The sequence below is a fragment of the Strigops habroptila genome, chromosome 8, assembly GCF_004027225.2.
Source record: "Strigops habroptila isolate Jane chromosome 8, bStrHab1.2.pri, whole genome shotgun sequence".
Classification (NCBI taxonomy): domain Eukaryota; kingdom Metazoa; phylum Chordata; class Aves; order Psittaciformes; family Psittacidae; genus Strigops; species Strigops habroptila.
In genome coordinates this window covers 37,749,375-37,773,774 of record NC_044284.2, presented here as the reverse complement: position 1 = coordinate 37,773,774, position 24,400 = coordinate 37,749,375, and the positions used below count along the sequence as shown (strand labels likewise).

Here is a 24,400-nt window from a genome sequence, read left to right as displayed (position 1 = left end):
TCCCCAGTGTTCTTCAGCATTCCTTTTGTGGTCCCCACATACAGTCCTTTGTGTGCGTATCCCTGCAGCAGGTCAAAGATGCTTCTCAGGGCTCCAGCTGCCCACCCTCTCCCCCCCTCCCAGCCTAATGCTTCAACAAGTGCTAAGGCTGGCATGAAAGAAGCCTTTCAAAGAAAACAGACCAAGCCAGTCACTTCAGACAAGAGGCTGTAGCAAGTTGGCAGAACTCTTGGCACTTCCACATGCCCTGTTTCTAAGCCAGACTCTTCCACTGCGAGCCATGTCATAGAATTCTTAATTCTCTGTTTTACTGATCCCTGCCTCCACTCACTGCTAATACCTAAGGGACTGTGAGATGGAGGTGGTCAGAGGTAGACAATGTAAAGGTATTTGCATTGGAAAACACTGGGGTAGTGCTGTGACACAGCCCCTAATCAAGCCCAAAACTGAATTTGATTGGTGTCAGAACCCTCACTCCTGCACAGAACTAAGCCCCTGGTGAAGGAAAGCCCCTGGCCCATGGAGGGACCTGTTGGGGTGTGAAAGGGCTCTCTGCTCCCCAGTGCAATGTTTATACGTGGCAAGCAGAGGGAAATGAGTAAATAAACATTAAAGAATGGTTTACAATTTGGACTCAAAGTCCAGAGCTCAGATTTTTTAATCTCCCCTTTATTTTAGCATGGTCAGCCACAAACTCAATTCATGACATGGAAACGGCTTTGTGTCTGCTCATGTCTCAGCTGCATGTGACTGCACCCTCAGCTGATGCCTTTGAAGACATCAGTCAGTCACAGGGAATTTGCCATGTTTCCTTCTTCCCTTCCATCCCACCACCGTAGGAAGCTTCAACCAGGCTTTTTTCAAACTCAAAAGCTATGTTGACAGAAAAGAAAAGAAGTATCCTGTCCTTGCAAATAATTACATTGCTTTATTTTTCAATATCACAGTCTCAGGAAATGAAACAGTCCAGATCCTTTCCAAGATATTATACAGCTTTTTTTTTCTATCTCTCTGGCCATAAAATAATCAAATTTAATATAAATTTGTTGTTTTGCTACATCTATTACATTGGAAGAACATAATTACTGGTAGAAGCAGCTGAGCTCCAGCAGCCAAGGGTGGAACGAAGTGTTGTTTTCTCCTGCTCTTGTGTAACCCACTTCGGTGGTTCCAGAAAAGCACACGGAGCGACAGAAGGATGCAGTGGATAACAAAGTACAGCGGTTTATTGAACAAAATGGGGCAAGGCAGTGTTCCCTTTACATTCAATGAGAATTCGGGAGTATGAAGCAAAACATGCTATACACATACAGACATGATACTTTGGTTAAATGTCATTCAGAAGTTCTATGCCAAACCTGGTAAAATTATAGAGTGAACAGTCAAAAATAAGAAAAAAAATATAGGCTTGCATAGACAGATTATTGTCAGTGCACAATTTATATTTAAGGATTAGCTGTTGCAACACAGGGTACATTTGCAGCTCTGAGGAATTTAAGCCTTCTGACTAATCCATCTCATCGCATGGATGAGATTCAAACAGGCTGAAAGTTTACCCTGAAAAGCTAAAAGAGACAACTGCAGTTATTCCTCTGAGGCAATTAACTATATTGCAGTGCACAGATGCAGCTGGAGACAGACCATGGAGTCTACGTAGAGTGAACACTGATACAGTGGAACTTGCTTACTGTGAAGTAGAAAATACTTATTTGTGTGTGCCACTGTCCTCTCCGGGCCTCTCCTGGAAGAGCCCAAAAGGCACAGCTGAGTCTTGTCCAGTGCAGCTCACAGGGAGGATGTGGCTCAGGCTATCTCCGGTCCAGAAGCTGAAAGCAGTGCAGCTTCTCAACACAAAACCTGTGTCCTGCAGCCTGTTCTGGGCATAACAGTCCAGGTGGCACTTGTATGCAGCACAGTCAAGATCGTCCATGGCTGTGCTGCACAGCCAGAGATGTGCTACGACACATGTTTTAAAGAGCTGTAAACTGGGATCTCTGTAGGTTTACGCCTGCCCTCCACAGCCAAAAAAGACAAACTGCCTGTGGTATACTTCATGCGAAGGACACCACTGTGCCTAATGCTGTATTCCACAGTCACCTCCCAGAGTAACTACAAAACCAAGCACTAAGCGTCTTGAGGGAATGGGGCAAAACCAACTGTCCATTGGCTGGGGATGGATATAGGGCAGAGGAAAACCTCAAGTCACACTCAGATGGGAATTCCTGCTGCAGCACTCTCCCTGGCATCACTGCCAGGAGCAGGACAGCAGAGAGCTCAAGTCACCCACTAGTCCATGACATGAGCTGTGTTTTGTTTCCTATTGCATCTAACATATTCTTGCAGCATCAGTGCTATCATTAGGAACAGCAGGAGCCATCTGCTCAGGGTGATAGATGCCCAGGATATCATTCTGTGTAAGAAGCGATGAGTTTCACGGACTGGCTGTGCTAGGTTACGAGAGTATAAACTAAGTAGGGGAATCCTCACAATGTCTCCAAGTGCTCCCCTTTATATATAAATAAGCAATCCACAGTTAGTTTGCACACAGGTTAGTATGAATTAAAATAAAAATCTTGATAATAAAAATATATCATATACACATTGATCAATAACAATAAACTGAATGAAAACACTAGAATGTAACAGTGACTGTAATTTGGCACAAAATAAAAATGCACAAAGGTCTAGCACTGTAAAAATAAAAATCCACTTTTTTTTCCCTACATAAGAGAGTGTTATTAGTCCTGATTCAAATCCTGACCAGTGGGAATGCAGAGATATAAAAATACTGTACATACAAGATCCCTTTTAGAGTGAAGCAGACTGCAGCATTTGTAACTTCTATCCTTCCTCCCCAAGAGGAGAAATTCAATGATGAGACTTCATCTATCCCCTAACAGCTGATATTTTCCCACCCCACTAAGCTCAAAAACATGAAGTCCTTTAAAAAAAAGACGAGATTAACATGCTGGATCTATCATGGGACGACAACTGCTTCTCCCTGCAGGAAGCTGTACAGTCCACATTAAGACAGTGTTTCATAGCAAGGTGACTCAGATCAGCCTGCTGAAGACATCGAGTATCCCTGCATATAAGGCACGATCACTCTGGTTCACCCAACCTCTCTTCTGCAGATCATTGTGCTTTGGACGGAGGTGAAGAGGTGGCAAGAGCTCTTGCTTGTGAGATGTGCCTACTGTGAAGATCAGGAAGTGCCAGGATTTCATGGTGATGAATTCTCCACATGGTGCCTATTGCGTTGTTAATGCAGAGTCAGAAAGGGATGCAAGACCTGAATGACCTGGGCAGGGGTCCAAGCAAGGGCTTCGACATGCTATTAAATCCAGAGCAAACCCATAGGCAGAGCTACTAAAACTTGGCAGGAGAAGACAAGGAAAAAATAAAGTTAAACATTTTTCTGTCATAGAAAGGAAATATTGCTCCAATTGTTTCTTCTTAAAAGATCAGCTTCATTGTGCCTCTTTCCAGGGACGCATGTGCAAGGTGCTGATTTTGCATCTTGCCTATGTAAGCTGCAGAACTGTGGCTGCTGAGCCCCAAGATGAGTTGGGTCCTTGTTCATTCATGAACTTAACTCGACTCCTGTTGACTTCAATGGGACCATGGAATCTCCCTTCCAAATGTGGTTACTAAACATGCAAGTCCAGTTGTAACCTTTGCATCAGGAAATCTCTAACCCGCATGACTACATAAGGCCCACAAGGTATATTAGATGAACAGTTGTTCTGTTTATACCCTATTTACTACATGCTTTCCCCACCTACCATGCCTAGCATTTCTCTCTCTCAACAGGTGTTAGCCCTTTCTAACAAAACCTTAGGGCCCCCCTTTTCACAAGGGCTACGGAAAAATAAAACAGGAGAAACACAAGGGGCAGCAGATGAATAAAGATATGGAGTAAAAATAAAAAGATAAAGACTATGGGAGGCTACAGAGCAAAGCAGCCCATAAAACATTCAGCACTCCCTAAGGCATCCAAGGAAGCAGCAAATGCTCCTGGGATCCTTCACTCCGGCTCTCATCTGTTGGTGCCACGGCCCGAGGAGGCCATTAAGGAGATCCTACAGCTCCACGGAGTAGACATACAGGTGTTCTTCAGACAAATAAAAATAACTGGAGTTAATTTTGTATCATTTTCTCTCGTTCCCACTGAAGTCAACAGGATTCGAGATTATTCTAATAAGGATAAGACAGAAGTTACATCAGACAACTGCATTGCAAGAAAGCCTGTCACAGCCACCTACAGAGGCCCAGGAAAGGCTGAATTCCTAGCTGACAATTTCCCCTTTCCTTTTGCAGAGGGTCACCCCATGCACATTAAGTATAAAGCACAACCACTTTCTGATTTGGCAGGACTTTTCCCCATCCAGTTTTCACAAGTGCACCAGATGATACAAGCAGCAAGGCCTTGACTGGGGTGTTTATAGAAAGTATTAGTTCACAAAACCCCACCAGGCATCCATTTCACAACAATACTCTGATGGCAATGGAGGGGAAAAACCCACAGAAAAAAAAAATGGCATTTTCAGCAGCAGAAGTTTTGACTGCTATATGAAATACAAAAATAAATTTTTACAAAATAAACTCTTTGCAGATGAGGTTGACACAGTGGCCCAACTTATCAAATACAAAGGAAAAAAATAGGGTCTATGTTGATCTTTTTCTGGGTCCTTTAAAAGAACATTAACACTTCTGAATGGACAGAGATGGAACAAGAAGAGGGAACAAGGAAAGCACAGTAAAATCTAGCCACTAGCTGGAATATTTCCTGAGAAGAAGCTGCAAGCAAGCAAGACCTTCCAAGTGATGCAGGTGAGCAAGCTCACAGTCTGGAAGCAAGGATACACAGCTAGCAGGATGCTGCCAATGCGCAAAGTCCCGGGCATTTTACACAGACAACTTAAACTTGCAGATCCTGCTGTGCCCTAGACAGCAATAGTTTTATCCTGACAGGAGTATACAGAGCAGTGTAGAGGTGAGGCAGTCAGCACAGACATTGTGTGGACTGTTCAGTACTCTATGTCTAGCTCAAAGTTGCCTGTAATTGTGGATTTTTGATTCAATGTCAATGCCCATATGGACTTCCTTCAGCCCCACGTTTCCAAGACACATGCAGGTTCAAACACAAGTTACTGTATGCAAGTGCATCAGCAACTGAGCTAGGAGTTACAGCAGTTCCTACTTGGCTTCAGTGAAATTCCTTGGCTTCTATCACACGAAAGCTCAAAGCAGGTGACCACAGAGGTCCCTTCAGGCATTTAAATCGGCAGGATTATTCCCAATCCACAACTCGCAGCTTCATCAACTCCCTGGCATGTCTTAAGAGTTATGCGCACAAGGTCTAATTTCCACTGAAATTGTCTTTCAATTGTTCTATCCTATATCCTGGAGCTAAATGTCTAGTTAGTCTACCCAGGTTGCTGTAAACCCTAGAAAGAAATATAGCAGTTAAATAGTATTCCATAGGCAATTTCTTCCTCACCAGTCCCAGGTTCTGGCTTTTGCTGGTGCACGTTACGAAGATGCTCTCTCCTTCCTCCAAGCAATACTGTCAGGTTGGTTCAGCTATCTTATTAACAGGAAGAAATATGTTTCCTCTTATAACTCTCTTTGCTAAGTCATCCTAATATGGAAAGAACTTGTAGTTCTGATGTTCTGATGCATTACCATCATCAAACTAATTTCTTGGATTTTCCTGCCTGTTGCAAGTGCATCTCTATTTGTAAAAGCTCCAGACAAAGCTTAAAAATAAAAGGAAAGCCCCAAAAGACTGTAAGAGGGAGCTGTTAAGTCAGCTAGTTGATTTACACAGCTCAGTGTTAAAATCAGAAGTGGCTAGATTATACTGCACTGTTTAAGTCATCACATATGAGTAAGAAATTGAAATGAACAATGCTCCTTAATATGATGACACTTAAAGAGGACATCCTGGGAGTGGAGGGTGGACCTTCCATTGGGTAAGGAATTGAGAAAGTTGCCTGGCAATTCCAGTAATGTTTGCTACAGAAGAGTCAGTACCAAAGCAAAGGCTAGCACAGTTTACTGCTTCCTACGGGAACCTGGAAAGCAAAACAGAAAGAAAGGAAAAAAAAAATAAAATCTGTAAGGATAGATCCTGGTGAAGAAAATACTACCTGCAGGCATGTTTTACTTGTCCTGCCCTCTTGGGTATCTGTGTGACTTCCACGGTACTGGTAAAGCCAAATGCCAAAATGGGAAACACGTTCCATTTACTCAAGCAAAAGGAAAAAGGATAGGTCCACAAGATAGGCAGACATTTGCATTCCTTCTAGGTTGAGAACAGTGCTGCAGCCACATCGCATAGTCTCCCTAAAGAAAACTGAATGAGCACCATCAGCTTTCATGCTTGTTTGATGGACACAAAATACAAAAGCTTCCCAAACTTTAAATTTTGGGAAGTGTCCACATTTAAGTCACAATTGGTGGAGCTGGAAGAAATCTGGGCGATTGACTCAAACTCTGGCTGCCCCTTTCCTTCCCCAGAGACTCTATAAATAACTCAGACAATTGGCATTCAGGTTTAAAAACCATGGGGGTGACCCTAACCACACTGCTCTTGTGCCAAGTGATTTTAGGAAACAAGCCAACAGTGCAGTGCTGAGATGCTACAGGAACAAAAAGAGCCTGTTCTCAGGACAAGCTTCTGTCTAATCATCCCATCCGCTCACCAGACAGGTGATACTGAGAGATTTTGTCTTGTATTGTTTGATAGGAGTGAGTCACCCAAAATCTGTCTCATCATTGACTTCATGTTATTTCTCCTTCACTTGCTGCCTGGATTTACAGTCGTTCATCATTAAGAGGTCACAGAGGACATGCAGAGAGCAGTTTGGCAAACTCAAGGCAAACCAAGTCAGGTTTTTAGTCTCTCAGCTGCAGTGTTCTCAGCAAGTACAACTCAACCACTGACTAGCATCACCTACCTGCTGCGGGCAATAATACCCATTCCCCTTCTCTCTTAGCATCTCTTTCAAACATCCTGTCCTGCAGGCTGCTCATTTGAGAACAGCCCACAATAACCCAAGAGCTGGGGCAACCATGGGCTCGATCCTACCTTTAGGAGAGTGCTCAGTTTTGGGGATCTGGCGCAAGGGGCTGGGCTGGCTTGCGTAATACCGAGTGTGTTCAAAGTCATCATGGAGAGGCTGTGACCTGCCAAGCACAGTGAAGAAGAAGTGTTGGGAAAAAACCTCAACGGCATAACAGTGTGGCAAAACCAACATCTTCAGCTGCCCGGTCACTTTGATACAAACTGCCTCTGGCCCAGGCTTCCCACCTGCAGACCAGCTTCTCTGAGCACAGCTCGTTACTGTTTTCTGTGGTGAGAAATGCACAGTGTTTACTACTTCTCATGGACTGTTTTCATTCGTCAGGAAACAAAAAACTTCCATTACAAAGTTTGTTGCAAACCTTACTCAAAAGAGCAACATTTTAAAGTCTTCAATGCTTGCCCAGTTTTAACACCAGAGTATTTTAATACAATCTCTCTCAGCCTTCACCTGCACACCTCATTTGTTGTTTCTTTTGCAAATTCAACAAGAATTTCTAGGCTCACATCTGGACAGGAAATCAAAGCCACCAGGGTCACTTTCAGGGTTCAGTCCCTCATGAAGAGCACCAGGCCAGGGTACCAATTGATTCAGCTACAGCACATTCCCACTGCTCTGGGATGAGGTACCCCACAGCACAACATGCTTGCTTGCTGCATGGTGTCCACATGCAACAGTGGGAGCAGCATACAAGGCTTAACTGGGAGCAAGGACCCAAGGGAGCAGCTGTGCAAATGCATCGTGACTACTCCTCCATGCCCAGAGATGACATTTGGTTTCACATCCCCAGAAGCACTTTAACTCTCTCAATGTTTCTCTGCCATTTAACAAATGTCACTGCACAAGCTCATCAATCTCCATCAGTGCCAGACAGGGAGACCAATATGGACAAATGCCACGAGCACAGTGAGTGACTCATGTCACTGAACACCTCACAAGCCAAGTGCCCTCCATCTCATTTCAGTGATAAAACCTCTGCTCTCTACCAAATCCCTCGTGAATGGGTCAAGCTGGCCACCCCACAACTCCTCCCTAGGACTCAGCTTCTGCCTGCATTTCCCCGTTTATACCAGCCAGTTCAATCTCACCTTGAAGACCTTTCACCTTTGTGTCGCTGAGTTTCAGGCCCTTCTTTTGACCTTGAACGCGTGGACTCGCTTGCATCGTGCTAATGGGAAGAAGAAGAGAAAGAAGCTCATCTGTGTGCCTTACAAGTACACTGAGGCTGCCAGGGCTCCACGCAGTCCTTTTGTGCTCAGTTTACACACACAACTAACTACAGACAGACACATGCAAATAGCAGTATCAGGACTAGTTTCCAGTACATGAAACTGGGCAAAACTCAATTTTTGCTCTAAATATGAAACAGTGCTGGGGGAGCTGTCCCGAAGCTAGGGTCGAATGCTGTCAGCGTGTAATGACTATGCACATGGCTGGACTGAGTATGAGGGACCAAATGCATGCAGCTGTGCTCCCTCAACCACTCAAACACAGCAAGGAGGCTGAAAACATCAGAGCTACTTCCAATTGGCCACCATGATTAACACAACATCCTCTTTAGCACCTTACCAGTGCAGACCAAGAAATGTGTTTCCTATCACCTTCCGCACTGGCTACCCAAGCCTCTGCAATAGTACTCATACAAAAATCTAGGCTGGATATACGCAGTACTTTCATTATAGAGCCAATTTTATCATGAAGCAGAGTGACAACTGGAGCAGCTGCACTGTCCTTATACCTGCAGTGCACAAGCAGAACAAACTACTGCTTTTAGTGCCACAGCTAGGATTTCAGCAGAAGCAAGGTCCTGTACCAGGACTGACAGTGTTTGAGGGAGGCCACAAGGTGCTGTGATATCTAGCACCATCCTCCAAGGCCATAGCCCAAGATTTACCTTGAGGCTGAAGCAAAAAAGCATGTAGCCAAGCAGGTCGCTCCAAAAGGCTTGGGAAGCAGCTGAATAACAGGCAGCAAGACACTCTGGATGCAAAAGTCTGCATCATTCCTTTTGCTCTCACCACACACCCTCACATCCCCCTCTGGAAATGGGAATAACATTATAGCACTTCATTTGTGGCACCTCCTGAAGCTTGACATACCTTCCAGTCTTGATCATGCCTCCTCCTTTCAAAGGAAGACTTTTCTCTCTCCTTCCCTTTCCTGAAAGCCTTTTTCTCCTCAGCCACCAAGAGCCGGGCAATTTCCTAGAAGGGAAAATACAGAGAGTGTGTCAGTTTTACTGCTCTTGTGGGTTTGAGTTATTTAAACCCTTTCCAACAGACAGCTGCTGAATGAGAAGGGTGCAAAGCCAGGATTCCATCCATCTGTGATCAGAAATCAGTGACAGGACAGAATTAAGACTGACTAGATGCAGCATGCCCACTGGATTCCCAATTTGCCAGAACTGTGTTTGCAGAGCCTTTCTGCCCTTTATTCCTTTTCCTTCAGTGGAGGGGTGTGTGTGTGTTTAATCTCATAGCATCTCTGATAGTCTCCCTTCGGGCTCAGTTACAAGAGATACTCTTACACAGCCATGAACTTACTTCCTCTGCCATGGTTTCAACAGTCAGCGCAACTTCCTCCTTGACCAGCCTGAGCATATACATGACAACTAGCCAGGAGTGAACCCCAGGGGAGCCCTGAGCTTCCCCGACACGGAGGGAGATGAACAAGTAGAGGGCCAGAGGAGGTAAGTGGTGTTTTCATAAGTAAAGGAATACTGCACACATTTGACTTTGCTCACCTCGTCTTGGGCTACTTGAGCTGCCTTCTGATCTGCCTCGTCAGCCTGGGGAAAAAAAAAGGAGGTGAGGGGAGGGGAAAAAAAAGAGACAAAAGGACAAAAGAGTAACACTTTTGATTTATTCATACTCATTAACTTATGTAGGCAGGGCAAGCAGATACCCATACAAAGACGCTACCATTGTCTCCAAATTTATTTAGCTACCTCAATACTTTCCTCCAACCAAGCACCAAACTGGCATTTCAGCTTTTCAGCTGAGTTTTGTCCTCGTCTATCTGCGAGGGCACACTACAACACATTGCCCATCCTGCTGCCCCCTCTCTCTCAAAGAGGGACACTGGCCCATCTCCCTTCTGCGCCGACCACACTGAGTAAAGGCCTTGTTACCTACCTGGAAATATCAATTTAATCACTCTGCTTTGATGTTTAATTTTAGGGTGTTTATTTCAGAAAATAAGGCTCTGCTGGCTGGATGCCAGCTGTCACGCCATATGCATGTGTATAGGAGACAAAGGTAACTACCAGAATGCACAGTAACAAGACTTTAGGTAAAGTCACTATCACATACAAAAAGTTTACAAATAAAAGTTGTCATCACTGGTTATCTTAGTTCCTTCAAGTTCACTAATGCATCCTCTCTACTTACCAGGAGTTCTTCCTCCTGGAGCTTCCGAGCAATCTCTGCATCAGACAACTCCTGCTCCCTTCGGGGTGTATCATACATGGCTTGCTTCGTCCCCCTCAATTTACTGCCTACAGAATTGAGAGAGAAACCAATCAACTCAACCATTTTCCACATGCTTTGGTAAGGAAATTCCCACAATTTCCTGAGCCACCTGCAAAAGCCCCATTCAAGGGAACCAGAGACCATGACAGCATACCTGCCAGGCAGTTGGTTTGACAGTACCTTTAGCCGAGGTGCAGCATGCACCTTAGGGAGGTTTCTCTATGCATATAGAAATATCTGATACACCATGTCCTATATGACAAATGCAACTATATAGCAGAAGAGGCCATGTCTTTTGAAGCAGTCTTTGCTGACACAGTGATCCTAGCAAAAGAATCATGTTTTTTCACACTCTGCACATACACTGATACAGATACACTGGCAAAACCAGGCAGCAGAGAGCAGCCCAACATCTGTTACGAGCACAGCAGAATCTGAGAACACGCTGATGGAAGTGACATGGGCTGCCAAAGTTGCCTGGGACAGGCTCACATAAGGTTTCAGACAATTTCTTCATTAAGCTGACCCATTAATTTTACAATTCAGTGAGAAAACAGCCAAGTAAACACTTTTGAAGTTCATACAAGGTTCAGTTAGTGCTTTGAGCAAAGTTCTACTTGTTTGTTCATTTTAAAGTTAAATTATCTCCAAGTGATTTAAAATGTTGCATTTTGAGAGTCTCTCCATGGTCTATTTGCACCAGGCCAAAGGAGTCTCACTGTAACCCTGTTATAAAATGTATGACTTCACTCGCATACAATGAATGCCTTCTCCTTCCATCTGCAGTCTGAACTGTACTATTCAGACATCTCAGACATCTAAATGAGCTTTCTGCTTTATGTCTGAAGTATATACTCCAGATGCCTATGTCTCTTCCACCTCAAACCCAGAAAATATTTTCCTTCCCATCTTTTAAAACCAAGGGGCGTAACATGAAGTAACCAACTGACCTCGACAAATTTTGTGCGCATCTACTGACAAACTACCATCATACTCCACCAAGCATCCCAAAGACTTCAAACTGCAGTGGGCCACAGATCTCATGCATCAACTCAGAATAAAACCATGGAATAGGAAACCACCTCTTCTACGGGTAGTAAGGAAGGCGTGTGGGGCTTTCTACTTTTTGGTTTGTTTGAATGAACTGATGAATTATCTCAACCAATTAACACCCCTCTTACAAACCATCTTACCATAAGATGGCTTCAGCTCTGGCATGTTACGTTTAAGAATATGACCTGGCCTCTCCCAGCACACTTTGATCAATCATAGCTGTGAAGAGCTGCAATCTCTAGCCAGCACAGAAACTCTGGCAAAATGCACCTGCTTGGTCAGAGTTAAATTATCCGGAATGCTTCCAAGCAAATACAGCTTTACATGCTGAAATGAAAAACAATGTGGCCAACACGCTCCTGTACAGCATTAGCTCTATGAAGAATAAAAATTTCTGGGAATTGTTTGCTGGCCAACCTGAGGCTGAGCTTTCTTCACACACTGATTGGTGCCAGGCTTCATTTGCTCAGAAGACAACAATAAACATTACTTGCACATCACTTCTGCCCACACTCAAGGGAACACAAAGCACACCATGACCATGGCCCACAGGAAGAGGATGTGAGCTTCTGGCTATTTTGACTTCATGTGATGGATACTGAGTCACTTGGACCTACACTGTATCAGAGCGAACCATGACCTACTGATAACATGTAAAGACCTGATTGACACCTTCCACCTACCTCAAAAAAATTTTACTTGATCAAGATCAAGAATAATTCTCCCAGCATCTCCAGAGATAGACACGCATTATCACTCTCACCTTATCCAAGTGAAGACCAATTAGATGGCTTAAAGCACAAGCTTCCCATGATATAGACAGACACAGATCCAAGTCTCTAAATGCCTACTTCTACTAAAAGACAGGTCACCCCCACCCCCAGTGGGGTTTTAAGAGCAGAAATATGGATCTGGATCGTTAAAGCCCATCAGACCCCATGTGCTACTGGACAACAAGAACTACACAGGTACACGTTTCTCAGAAAAATCCATTTATACTGAATTTGACAAGAATCCCATCTAACAAATAGAGCCCAGCTGGACACCTAGTGCCACTACTGAACTTTGCCCAAAGTGAACTGATTATGTTGCCAGCAGGGCTTTCAGTAAGTGATGGAAATTGCTGGCTTGTTAGTACTTAAGAAAACTGTCTTCATTTACAGACCTGCACCCCAAAATACAAGTGTAACCACACTTGGTTTTTTGTTAGTTCTTTTTTCCTTTTGTTCAAGGGGACCACAGCACAAAATATATCATGGAGAAAAAAAAACCAAAAAACCCCCCAAAAACCCAAACAGCTGGTTGTTGGTTGGTTTTGTGGGGGTTTTGGTTTGGTGTTTTTTTTTTTTTTTGTTTAATTAAACATAGGATAATGTGGGCACCATTTCCAACAATACCTTCTTACTCCTCCTCTCTGATGCCATGGAACACATCAGGAAATAAATAGAGCAAGAACATCAATGGATAAAAAGAATCTCACTAAATAAGGGAAAACCCTGGGCAGGATTCACCATGTACACACTGCAGGTGGATATCGGAGATAAGCTTTTCCAAAAGAAACAAGAGAGATTTCAGACATCAGGATGGGGCACACAAAGGTCCATCCCCAACCATATGTACACCTTCCCCATCACTTGGTTACCTGAGTCTCGCTGGCAGTATCCAACCTTCCCCTGGGTCACAGCATGTGTGGAGGGGGAATGTCTCCTGTGTCCTGACTTTTTGTAGTCTCTCTCCTCACCCCTCCTACGATCAACTCTAGATTCAGCATCATGGAGCTTTTCATCATGCACCATCCTGTGTGGCGAGTGGCCCTGATGACGTGATTTGTGTTTTCCCGGGCGCAAGAGCTGGCTGCCGCCCCAATGCCAAGTCTCCTGCTCAGCCTCCAATTCCATCTCAAGAAGAGGAAGGCGCTTTTCTCTGTCTTGCCTTGCTGGCTTTCTGCTGTGCCTCGCCTGGTCTGTAAGTCCATGCTCTGACTCCAGGTCAAGACTGAGAGGTCTCCAAGCCTTCTCTCTGCTGGATGCCCTCCTCTCCTGCCGCTCCCAGCTATTGCTGTGGTCATAGGTGCTGCGCTCAGCCTCTCTTTCCAGGTCAGGGCTGCGATGTCTCCTGGATCTGCCCTGGCTGGCTGATTTCCACTCCTGCTGATGGCCACTGCTGACTTCCCTCGGTTGAGCAGACCTCTGATGATCCTCCAAGGTGGAATGCCTGTGTTTGACCGCACTGCTGGACAAAGGCAAGGGTGCTTCTCGGTACTCTCTCTGCAAGCGCGTGTGCCTGTCACCACTGCGTGCCCTGCGAGGCTCAGAAACCTGCTCTCTGGGGTCACCCCTGGGGTACTCTGAGCAATGGGGGGACAAACAATGACCAGGTTAGTGGTGCGCAGGTTAATAGTGCTTCAGCAAGGCCAGACTCAGAGCATACAGATGAAGGAGCTTGATGCAAGGAGAAGCTGGAAATATGTGCAAAGCATGATGGAGTCAAAAAGAAGAATACCAGGGATATAATTCTTGCAAGATATAATGGGGGACAGAGTGAAATTGCAGCCTGGCCATCAGCAAAGCAGCACAGGAGGCAACAGAGTTGGAGCAGAAAGCACAGGTCCAGTCCAAAAGCGTGTCCGAGCACCTCCCAAGACAAGGACAAGCCAATATGGAGATGAAGGAATTTCAATGATGTCCCTGGGGCTGAAAAACAGGCAGCAGAGAAGCTCATCTGGTGGCACAGCACTGCTGCAGGATACTGAAACCACCAGAGAACGGCTTGCAAGGAGGGTGCAAGATGCAGGTAAGCGGGTGAGGATGTGTCTGTGTGTGTCACAACAGACTGTCACATATCTCTTGCAGACCCAGAAGTTTCACAGCCTGCACATATTCATTGTCCAAATAGAACTTTAGGATCTGACTGCAGAGAGGGCTACAGAAATTTAAGGGCAGTAGAAGACTTCACAAAACCCAAGCTCCTGACCTTAGCAACACAGCTGGAAAAGCTGCTAACTTGGCAGCTTGGTCGTTTTCATTTCCTCCATGCTTTCCAGAAAGCAGGTGGAAATTTCCTTTGCTTTTAGTTTCAGTAATAAACCTGACACAGCTATGAGGATGCAGCAGTCTGCCTGTGTGATTTATTTTCTGATCAACTTATTTGCTAAGAAAAATCATTGCACCGAGTGAATTATTACTTCTCTACAGCAGCTTTTCAGAATGAAAGCATATTTCTGAAGAAAAAAATTGCCTCGAAGCAGGGGCTGATTTGAAACAGAACTATACAAAAAAAGCCCAAAATACACTACCAAAAAAAAAAACACCCCAAAACAACAAACAAAAAAACCCCCCACAACCCATGAAAACTGCAAACCCAAAAACCAGCAGAGTAAGACTTTCCTTCTCCACGACAGAAGGTTGGTGTTTTTATAGTATCTGAAAATATTTAAAATAGATTTCACTGCACATAAGCTTCATTCTGTTTTAATAAATAGCTCTGCCTTCCTTCAATCATCTAGATTTCGGGGTGGGAACAATAACAAAAAAAAACAACACACCTAAAACCAACACCCTCCACCAAATCTGAATGTTCCCTTCAAGTCAATCTATTCAGAAAAATCTTCCAGAGCCAGTGAAAATACAGCCTCTAGAAAATCCACCTTGAAAACAAATTTGTGTGACTTTCATCCAGAACAGGTATATTTTTAAAAATCCAAGAACTGCACATGAACTGCAGTGGTTACTCTTGACTGGTTGTTCTTTCTGTTCAGTTTTAGATCATTCATATGATTTACAAAAAACAAACATCCAGTAAGTCACAATCTAAGTGTCTTACTGAACAACAGAGACGAGAGCCTGAAAGCAAGAGTCAGATTTGGAACAATATTAACTAGAGTCTAAGAATTTAATTTTGTTATTAAGGAAAGCTCAATAAATACAGCAGCAGAGAGAGGAGATCACAAAAGAGCAAAGCACAGCTACACTGGAAAGGATTGCTACAGGTAACACAACCATGCCAGACAGCCCGAGCAGATTTGCTTTTGGGATATCTCAGGAAGATTAACTCCTCAGCAGGCACCAGTTCCTATGGCACCTTCCACAGGGGCTGTGTAAACACTCTTTAGGTCCTGGTGTTAACTCTCTCAAACAGCAAGTGACCGAGCAAATAGAGAAATGTTTTTCATGGCACAGACACTTCTGGGAGGAACTCTGCCTTTTTTCATGTTTATTTTTACAGTTTTTAAGAGCTGACATTGCTTTGGAGCACTAGCCCTAATCCACATACTTCCTGGATGTGGATGAGAAATTTTTATTCAGTCTCAAAACAGACTAAAACGAAAAGGCTTTTTTTTGTTGAAGTTCACAAGTAATGAGGACAATACAAACCGAGGATGATGAAGCCTAATCAAATGCTGCTCAAGTATTTAGGAGGTTCCAGATCAATGGACTAGATGATCCAAGCATCAAAATCCAGTATAGTCCTTTCTTGGATTTAAGGAGCATGGATCAAGAGCAGCACTACTATTGAACAGTCAGGCAAAAAAACTTCCACCTCACCTCCAAGACTACAGATTACTGCAGGAAGAAAAAAATCAGACCCGCAAGATATCCTGCTATCCAAATCCACACCACAGTCTCAGTTTAACGAGTCACAGGCTTTTGTGACTGATTTCTGTTATAAAAATCTATCCTGTCCTACCATCTTCACATGGCAACACTACTATCTATATTGTATTTTTTCAGGGACTTGAACCATTAAATTCTGAAAAGCTGGAGTGTGGGTTGGCCATAAGACTCCGACACCAAAGTCCTTCCCAGCTCTGTACACGTAGCAGGACATGTGGTCATGAAGTTTCCACTTGGTTACTGTTTTGCACTTTTGCTTTGTGTTTTCTTGGCCATCCTTGAACATCTTCCCAATTGAAATGAAAATATTTTGTGTAAGTTCAAATAAAAGCCGTTTAAAATCGGCAGCAGCAATGATGTTAAAATGAGACACCAATGGCGTTGATGTTAAAATAAGAAATGAGGATTGATCTTCATCTTCACAATCTGTTAATCAAAAGCAGCCCATCTTTTCCCCACCACATTTTCTTTTAAGAAAGAACACAAGAACCACCACCAGTGCACAGCAAAGCCATCCCCAGATTGCTCCATAATTAAACATACCCCGATTCTCTCCTCCCAGTTTAAAGAAGGTGTGTATTCAATCATAAAAGCTGGCCAAGAGAAAGCAATACAGTGCTGTGGGTCATATTTCTTCCACAGTGTACAGTCCCAGATGATAATCACAGCAAAGACATTCTGTGGAGATGACTTTGTTATTCAGTAAGTCATTCAAAGCAGTTGTGCTAATTTTAAGGCTTGGATACATACCTGCATGGAATTATTTTTGAAAGGGTGATCCATGAACGAGCATTTATTCATTTATGCAGTTGTGCCAGCATCGCAGATGAACACATGAAACTGTTTCTCTTCAAATGCAGGCACAGAATTGCATCTGCATTTCTCCCCTGCTTGTGGGGGTTGTACAAGTGGGGTCCCGCTTGTAATGCTTGTGGGTTTATCAGCTACTGCCTTTTTTCTACAAGCCATTTTAAAACATGCATGCATGGGTGTGCTTGCACATACACACACCCTACCCCTGTGCTTTAAGCCATCTTCTAGGACATAGGAAATTACAAAATTGTCTTCGCTTTTTTCTCTGGTTTGTTTGCGGGTTTTGGGGGTTTTTTTGTTTTTTCTTTGAGGGTTTTGTGGGGTTTTTTTTTTTAATATTTCTTGATTCTTGTATAAAAGTCTGATCTTGATCCTGGAAACTGATGCAATGCTACAGTGCTGAATGCAGAACTGTAAGATAAGGGAAGTCTCCTGAACGGAGTTGCCAGATCACCAGGTTCACCTATACTGCCATGATCTTGATTCTCTATCTAGCAGAAACATACCTCCATTTTCTGCATAATAGCTATCTTCATAGCCTGTGTGTCCCTGGGATTCTGTGTAGTGCTTCTTCCGCTTCTTTTCTTCTTGCAGTTCCTTCTGTTGTAGAAGACGGGCGATGTCCTGCAGAGATGAAAGGAAACAGACATTACCCTTCTCCCTAAAAAATGTCTCCAGATGCTTCTGTTCAAATTCTTAGCTCAATCATAACAATCCTGTCTGAAAAATTAAACAGAGTTACTCTGAAATTCAACCCCTGGGCTGGATGAAGCTTTCAATTTAGCAGTTGAGACAAGGGACCATCTCAGCAACCAGTATCCAACCTCACTGAGGTCCACCAACTGAGCTTCCAGCACTGTGGCAGACTTGCAGGTTCCTGTCCCACTTGCACACAAGCCTGCAAAGCCCTAATGGCCAAAGCATGGCAGAAGGGATTGTGTGTGGAATCTCAGGCTTTCAGCAAGGATTTGGAAGTTGAACAAGCACACACCTGCTCACAGAAGCGCACTGGACCTCAGCCTGGACTACACCAGGAAAAGAGAGGCAAAGACTGTCTTCCAGGCACTTCAGACTGGAAGAAGGTCACAGAGCAAGCCATGAACTTGCTTCAAACTGGCTGTAATTTACAGGGACTGTAAGACGCCAGGCAGGGAAATGAATCAGTTTGACAGACAGAGGCTGAAGGAAAAGAAAATCGAAAGGGACATTAGGAGGAGCAGGCTAGGCACAAGGCAGGACTGCTGCAGGGACTGCAGCCGTTTATCTTCTATCACAGTTTTGGTAGATGTGCCATCAAAGAGAACAGCACTTCATTTTCCCAATTGGTTTTCCTTTGAGATGACTAATGGATCAACAGCAAACAGCTCCCTAGGGCTTACTCATTTGGGGCACAGAAGCTTGCGAGTCAGTGGAGCTAGTCTGAAGCTAGGAAGAGAAGCTGGAAGTTAGCAGCAGGAGGGCATGTTAGCCCTTTGGATGCTATTTCTTTAAGCCTCCCTAATCCTCAGGACCTTTACAGAGCCATGCATGTAAAGTGCACATTGCAGGCAGGAACAGCATCACTGAAATGCAAACTAAGAGTATCAACACTCTCCAGAGCAAAGCCAGCACTGGAGGACATTGAATGGGTGGTCAAGTACAAACTATTATTTCAGGATTCTGATCAGATCTGCTCAGTGACCACTTCTGTGGAGAACCTGCAGAGGCTCTTTACCAATTAAAAAAAAAGTAAAAAAGAGAAACCCAATACTCCCCTCTCCCTCCCAAAAAATTTCCTTCCCCTGACAAGGTTAATGTCTTCTAGCAAGTACAGTAGGTCTATAAATATATGGGCTTAAGCACATTATCTCCAGGACTGAGACAGCTCAGGACTTGCAAATCCACACAAACCACTTCTTAACAAACTGGACTCATAAGCAGGTAGTCTTAGCACTTCATTTAAAAACCCTGCAGACCAGACTGGATCTGCCTCAAGCACAGCACTGGCATAACACTGCTAGCCACTACTGATACTAGAAAACTATTGTGTATGCTGGGCACCTACTACACCCTCGTGTGTCACAGTTTGCAGAGACCTGTTGTCAGACTGCTGACATGCCAGCAGCTTTCTACATAAAGCAGGAAGGAAAGATGCAATTCCCACAGCCAACATGAGTAGTATTGCACCCCATTTGCCTTCCTGATAAAAATAAGACAGATTGGCACATTTATAGCACAAATCCTTTAGCCAGAGTGTTCCTCCGACCCCTGTTACGAGAAGCTTCTCTTTGAAGCCCTTCCACATCTGCTTGGGCAGCCTTTCAGTACTTGCTTGGAATTAATGGAATAAGAAGAAAATGAGGTCTTGCACAAGCAAACTGATGTATCTGTCAGGTAAGGACAGCCTCTTACTTCAGGCTTTTCCAGGAAACACAGCCTTGTGTTCAACCTCCTGCTATAGAGAGAATTCCACCAGATGCCTTTTGAGCATCTTAAGACCAGTCAGACTTCTCAGGAAACTATCTGTAATAAAAATGGGGCCACACTCCAGGCTCACACAGGTGTTCCTCCACCCTGTGGCTTTCTTGAATACCTAATTTGATATGCTGACACAACAAGGTGATCAAGCCAAATCCATTGACAAACCACATTGCCCACTCTCAAGCAACAGCAGCAGTGTAATATTCTGAAATCACAAAAGGAATCTGCTACCAAGAAACTGCAACAAGGTGTTCAGACTGTGAAAGACTAAGGTAAAGATGAAGTAAGGTAATGGAGAAGCCAGAGATGGATGGCTGGGCTGAGGGTGCTGCTGAAGTCTTAGCACCAAAGAAATCATGATCTAGGATTCTCCCAAATGTAGAACCTGCCTTCTTGTGTCTTAGTTGCCCTCTTCTCTAGCAAGGCCACTGGCATCAACAACCCTTGTGATCCTTGAGCGTGAGGATTGACTGTATCTTATTCCTGTAACAGGACTCCCCAAAATCTCTGTGCATGCAGGGATCTGTGAAGACCAGGCCTGACACCATGAAAGCCAGCTCCTGTGGCTAATGACCAAGAAATACCTGCACTGAAAGGGCTGCTACAAATAGCCCTGCCATCCCTGCAGCTTTAAAGGTTACCTCATCTTTTTCCTCTTGCCTGCGGCGCTGCTCCGCTTCAAACACAAGCTTCACTTGGATTTCCTGAGCAATCTCGCAGTCCTGTTGTTCTCTAGAAGGCAAGGAGACAAGGATTATAGGCAGCTAAAGTCACAGGCATCAGCAGCCTGGAAAAAAGGATAAAGGAGCTAAAAAACCCATCTGATTTATACAGAATTATTATTACTTAGTGTTAGCACGGAGCCTATGAATCCTCACCAGGGAGCAGAACTCCCTGTACTTACTGCTGGCCAAATTTAGAAAATAGGTCTCAAAACATTCACAAACAGAGTATAAAGCAAGAGAAAACAGATTCATAGCCAGTTTCCTAGGAAAGGAAGTAGGTACCACAGGATAGGCCAAGGTAACACTAGGAGTCTGCAAATGGTCTAATTCTGCTGAAGAGTTTTTGTGCATGTGGTGCCAAAGGAGCGGTTTAGGAGTAAGGTTAATGCAGGCATTTCTGGGAAGTGGTCTTCACATGAAAGCCAAGAGGGAGAAAGTGCAGAAATGCTGATGGTAAAATGCAGAACATAGGCCAAGCGGAGGCTGGAGGTGGCTGTTCAGTAATGAATGAGAAATGCTGCTGTGGTGGGATGAGACACAAAAGCAGAACCAGTGCCAAGAGGCAAAAGAGCAACGTGCGTCAAAACGAGGCGTCAGAGAGCCATTGTCGCAGTGCCAGGGTAGATGTGGGAACACAAGATTGCATTAACTGGGGACAGAGAGATACTGGAGTAATTGAGACATGAAATGAGAGTTTCATCTGTGCAGATAGACCGGGATGGTCATATCTCAGGGACGTCATACAGAAAGTATCTGCAAGAATTGTGTCACACGCAACTGTGTGCTCTGATGCCCAGCAAACAGGCTGGCCAGGGGTTCCAGAAAAGGGCTGGGGGATTTGAGAAGAAAGATTAAGAGCTCTCTTTTTCATCACTGTTGAAATTGAGCCAAAGACTAGCTCTAAACAGGTCATAAAAATCAATCTAAGCTATTGCTGCAATTGGGGCTACTGCAAGGAAAGGCACAGAAGGAGGTGGAGAATGGGAAGAGCAACAGGCAGAGCTTGCATTATTAGTATACTGTCTTTTAAAGAATACACTGATGATGATAAGATAGGTGATGGGAGGACTACCAAAAGCATATAATGGAAGTCAAGCAAATATTTCAAGAGAAGCAGGTTCAGCTATGTCAAAGTTGTGCTGTGTGGACTGGAGCAACTAGTTCTAGGCTTGAGCAAGGATCGCAGCATAAATGACCTAGTGAACTTGGAGGCAAAGGACTGGAAGAGAGTCTAGTACATGTGTGCAGGAAATTAAAATAGTAAGAGCAGACAAGCACTTTTGGTAGCAAAATAGAGAAAGTGGAATGGCTGAAGCAGTCAGTGGCACCACAAAGCCTTCTTTTATAGAAAGTGGAGTGAGAGAAGCATAAAGTGAATATGTGGCTTAGGGTGCAGAGGAAGGACACTGGACAAGAAGAGGGTTTAGAGGACAAATGCCACTAAGAGACAACTAATCTGTCATAGGGAATAACAAGGAACATGCAGCAGGAGGGAGAAGAAGCTTCTTTATTTCTGTTAACTGCTCCTTAGGAGCAGACCTGCAATTGGGTACTGCATGTTATTTATATCCCCTTCCCCAAGCACATATGAACCCCAAGTCAGCGTTACAACATTTCCTTCCATTTCCCAGACCACCACAGTCACAAACAATTATGCATATCCATAAACTGACCCACATCTAAAGACACCCTGAAAGGCACTCAGGAATTTCAGTGTTTGTAGGGCTGGAATTATCAATCGGTCAAATACCTTCAGACATCAGGTTCTCTTATCCAGGTAATAAAACCTGGCATTTTGTGTGTGTTCCTGTATGCATTTCACTTGACTCAAAAGAAAGGCCTGTTCAAAGCTACACAAGCTCACACAGCAGCAAATCTAGTTCTTGAACTTGCCATATAAAAAGGGACCTTGGCAAACTTGGCACCAGCAGGGAACCAGTCTCCAGCCAAACAACAGCTGAATATGCAAATCCTGGGGAGCAGGCTGTCAGTGGGCCTAAGACAGCAAATCCTTTATGACCCCAGTCTCAGAGGACACGAATCCAGGTAGAAAATCAGTTAGAAAGGTCAGACATATCAAGGCATTGCACGTCTCCAGTTCCCCCGACACCTGCGAACTGAGCTAAGGTGCCAAGTTCATCAGCTCCAACTGACTTGCTAAATGCTTAAAATACATCTTATTGCAGACAAACAGGAGATAAAAACAGCTAATCATCTTCCAGAGCCAAGGCAACAAGGTCTCTTCATTTACAGCAAAGAATACTACAAGTAATGCAAAAGCAGAAGCATTTGCTTGTTCCTGATGACAGGCATCTTGGAATACACCATATCAATCTCTAAGAATCACTGAACAGCAACAGGGGATCATATTCTGGGTCTTATTGCTCAGTGGTAAATACTGAGATTTGATTAGTTAATCAACATAGCTAGTGGTTCAACTTGACTGAGCATAAGAAAATAGGTTAAAGAACTTTGATAGCTCTTCTTGTCCTTCAGTTTCTTTAGTGTGAGTTCAAGTGCCCATCAGTCTCCAGAAACTGGCCAGAGCAACATAAACATCATCATCCCGACATCACTACTATGTACATGCCCATTGTTCCCGGGCAGCCAGGAGTGTCAACAGTGTCAGGGAAGCTCTGCATCAGTTTAGGAAAAAGAGGAAAAAAAGTCAGTGTGATTAGAAGCCCTTCACATCGGCTGCAGGAACTAACTGTTGCCAGATGAGGAGATAAAAAAAAAAATTAAAAGGTTTAAGGGAACTGTTTAAAGGAACTGTTCACATTAGTGTAATAGAACCATCACAGCACTGGAAGCGAAACAAGGAAGGAGCATATTTTCACGGTATTTCCAACAGTTGTTTTAGCAACCTTGCTACTATGCTTGGCAGCATACAGATTGCTCATCTAGATGCGAGAGATGCTTCTAAAGAAGCATGAAAATAAGGTTTGATGCTCCCCTGAATTCTTAAGAAGTTATTTCTATTCCCTCATTTATCTTCACGAAGTCTTTCTGAAAGAATCTAGGATTTGAAAGACAAAAGAAAGCCCATAAATTTGGAGAGCTTTTTTATGTTCCCTGTTTCTAAAGGCCACCCAATCCTGCCCGTTTACTCCTATGATCACCTTGCAGTGTCAAACTGTCCTAGATGATACGGAAAGCAACAGCAGCAAAGATCATTTTGTTGCCAGAACATGCGGATCTTGCACAAGACGACAGTGGGAACATACAAAGAATTAAGGAAGAAAAAGATCCAATTACAAAAGGATGCCTCCAACTTTTTTTACTATCCTTGCAGAAGACCTCATGCTTTCAGGAGCAGAACTGCTGCTGACACAACATTTTTCATCAGCAGTTCTGCCTGTAACTTGGTTGACAAAGTTCATAAATACCATTTTAGAGTCCAACAAAAAGAAAATTGTTTGCCGTTCCCAGCAAGTAACACAAAGGAATCATCTCTGCCATACAAAATTAATTTTTATGTTGTCACTTACATCCTCACGTCTAATTGGTAATGAAGACAAAACTATTGAAAGAAAGCAGACTTCAGATACACACATGTATCTACCCAGTGTGGCCTGAGCATGCTGGGATCATTTAAAACACTGGCTGATCTGTCACGCCCCAGCTTCAGATCTTTTATGAACAGCTCCTTTGAAGCCAGTCCTATATCTCACACATCTGCAATACAGAGCTTTTCTACTCCATCGCTGTCTCTGCCAGATGAGCCACCCAACTGTAGCTTCTGGGTGGCATCAGAGAGCACGACACAAGCCAGGAGGCAGCACACCCACTGGGAGATGCATCCTGCCACGCAGACCCTGCATTTGCAGGGAGCCCCATCTTCTCATCTTTCATCACTGGGATCTGACTGAACCCTGTCATACAATCTATTTGTCTCTTGTGTTGCAAGAGACTAAGCTGGGGGGAAACAAAACACATCAAACACACACACACACGCACAAAAACAAACAAAAAAAAAACCAAAGCCAAAAGCCAAAACAAAAAACCAAAAAAATTAGAAAAGAAAATCACCAACATCCACTCTGGATTGGAAAGTACAGCTTGTTTTACCCTGTGCTGCCGTTGTTTCATTTCTGCACCAGCTCCACAGCTTAAAAGCCATGGCACACACAAAGCCAAATCACAGGCCACAGGGGCAGATCTGGTGTGTGGGG

The 24,400-nt window shown here is 44.0% G+C and overlaps 1 protein-coding gene across 3 annotated transcripts in view; it reads right to left on the bottom strand.

The window, feature by feature from the left end:
• Window positions 1-905: 905 nt before the first annotated feature.
• CCDC50 (coiled-coil domain containing 50) overlaps window positions 906-24,400 on the bottom strand; it is a 42,529-nt gene continuing 19,034 nt past the window's right edge. Inside the window, exons 4-11 of one of the 3 annotated variants that reach the window (XM_030495208.1) lie at window positions 20,142-20,232; window positions 17,547-17,664; window positions 10,481-10,587; window positions 9,835-9,879; window positions 9,191-9,295; window positions 8,180-8,259; window positions 7,097-7,194; window positions 906-6,080 (exon numbers count right to left, since the gene is read on the bottom strand). In XM_030495208.1, coding sequence (XP_030351068.1) covers window positions 6,061-6,080; window positions 7,097-7,194; window positions 8,180-8,259; window positions 9,191-9,295; window positions 9,835-9,879; window positions 10,481-10,587; window positions 17,547-17,664; window positions 20,142-20,232 — 664 coding nt within the window. In that variant the 3' untranslated portion in view covers window positions 906-6,060. Of the gene's footprint in view, window positions 7,195-8,179; window positions 8,260-9,190; window positions 9,296-9,834; window positions 9,880-10,480; window positions 10,588-11,818; window positions 13,962-17,546; window positions 17,665-20,141; window positions 20,233-24,400 lie in introns of those variants that run through there. The other 2 variants (XM_030495207.2, XM_030495206.1) reach the window with 2 other exon arrangements.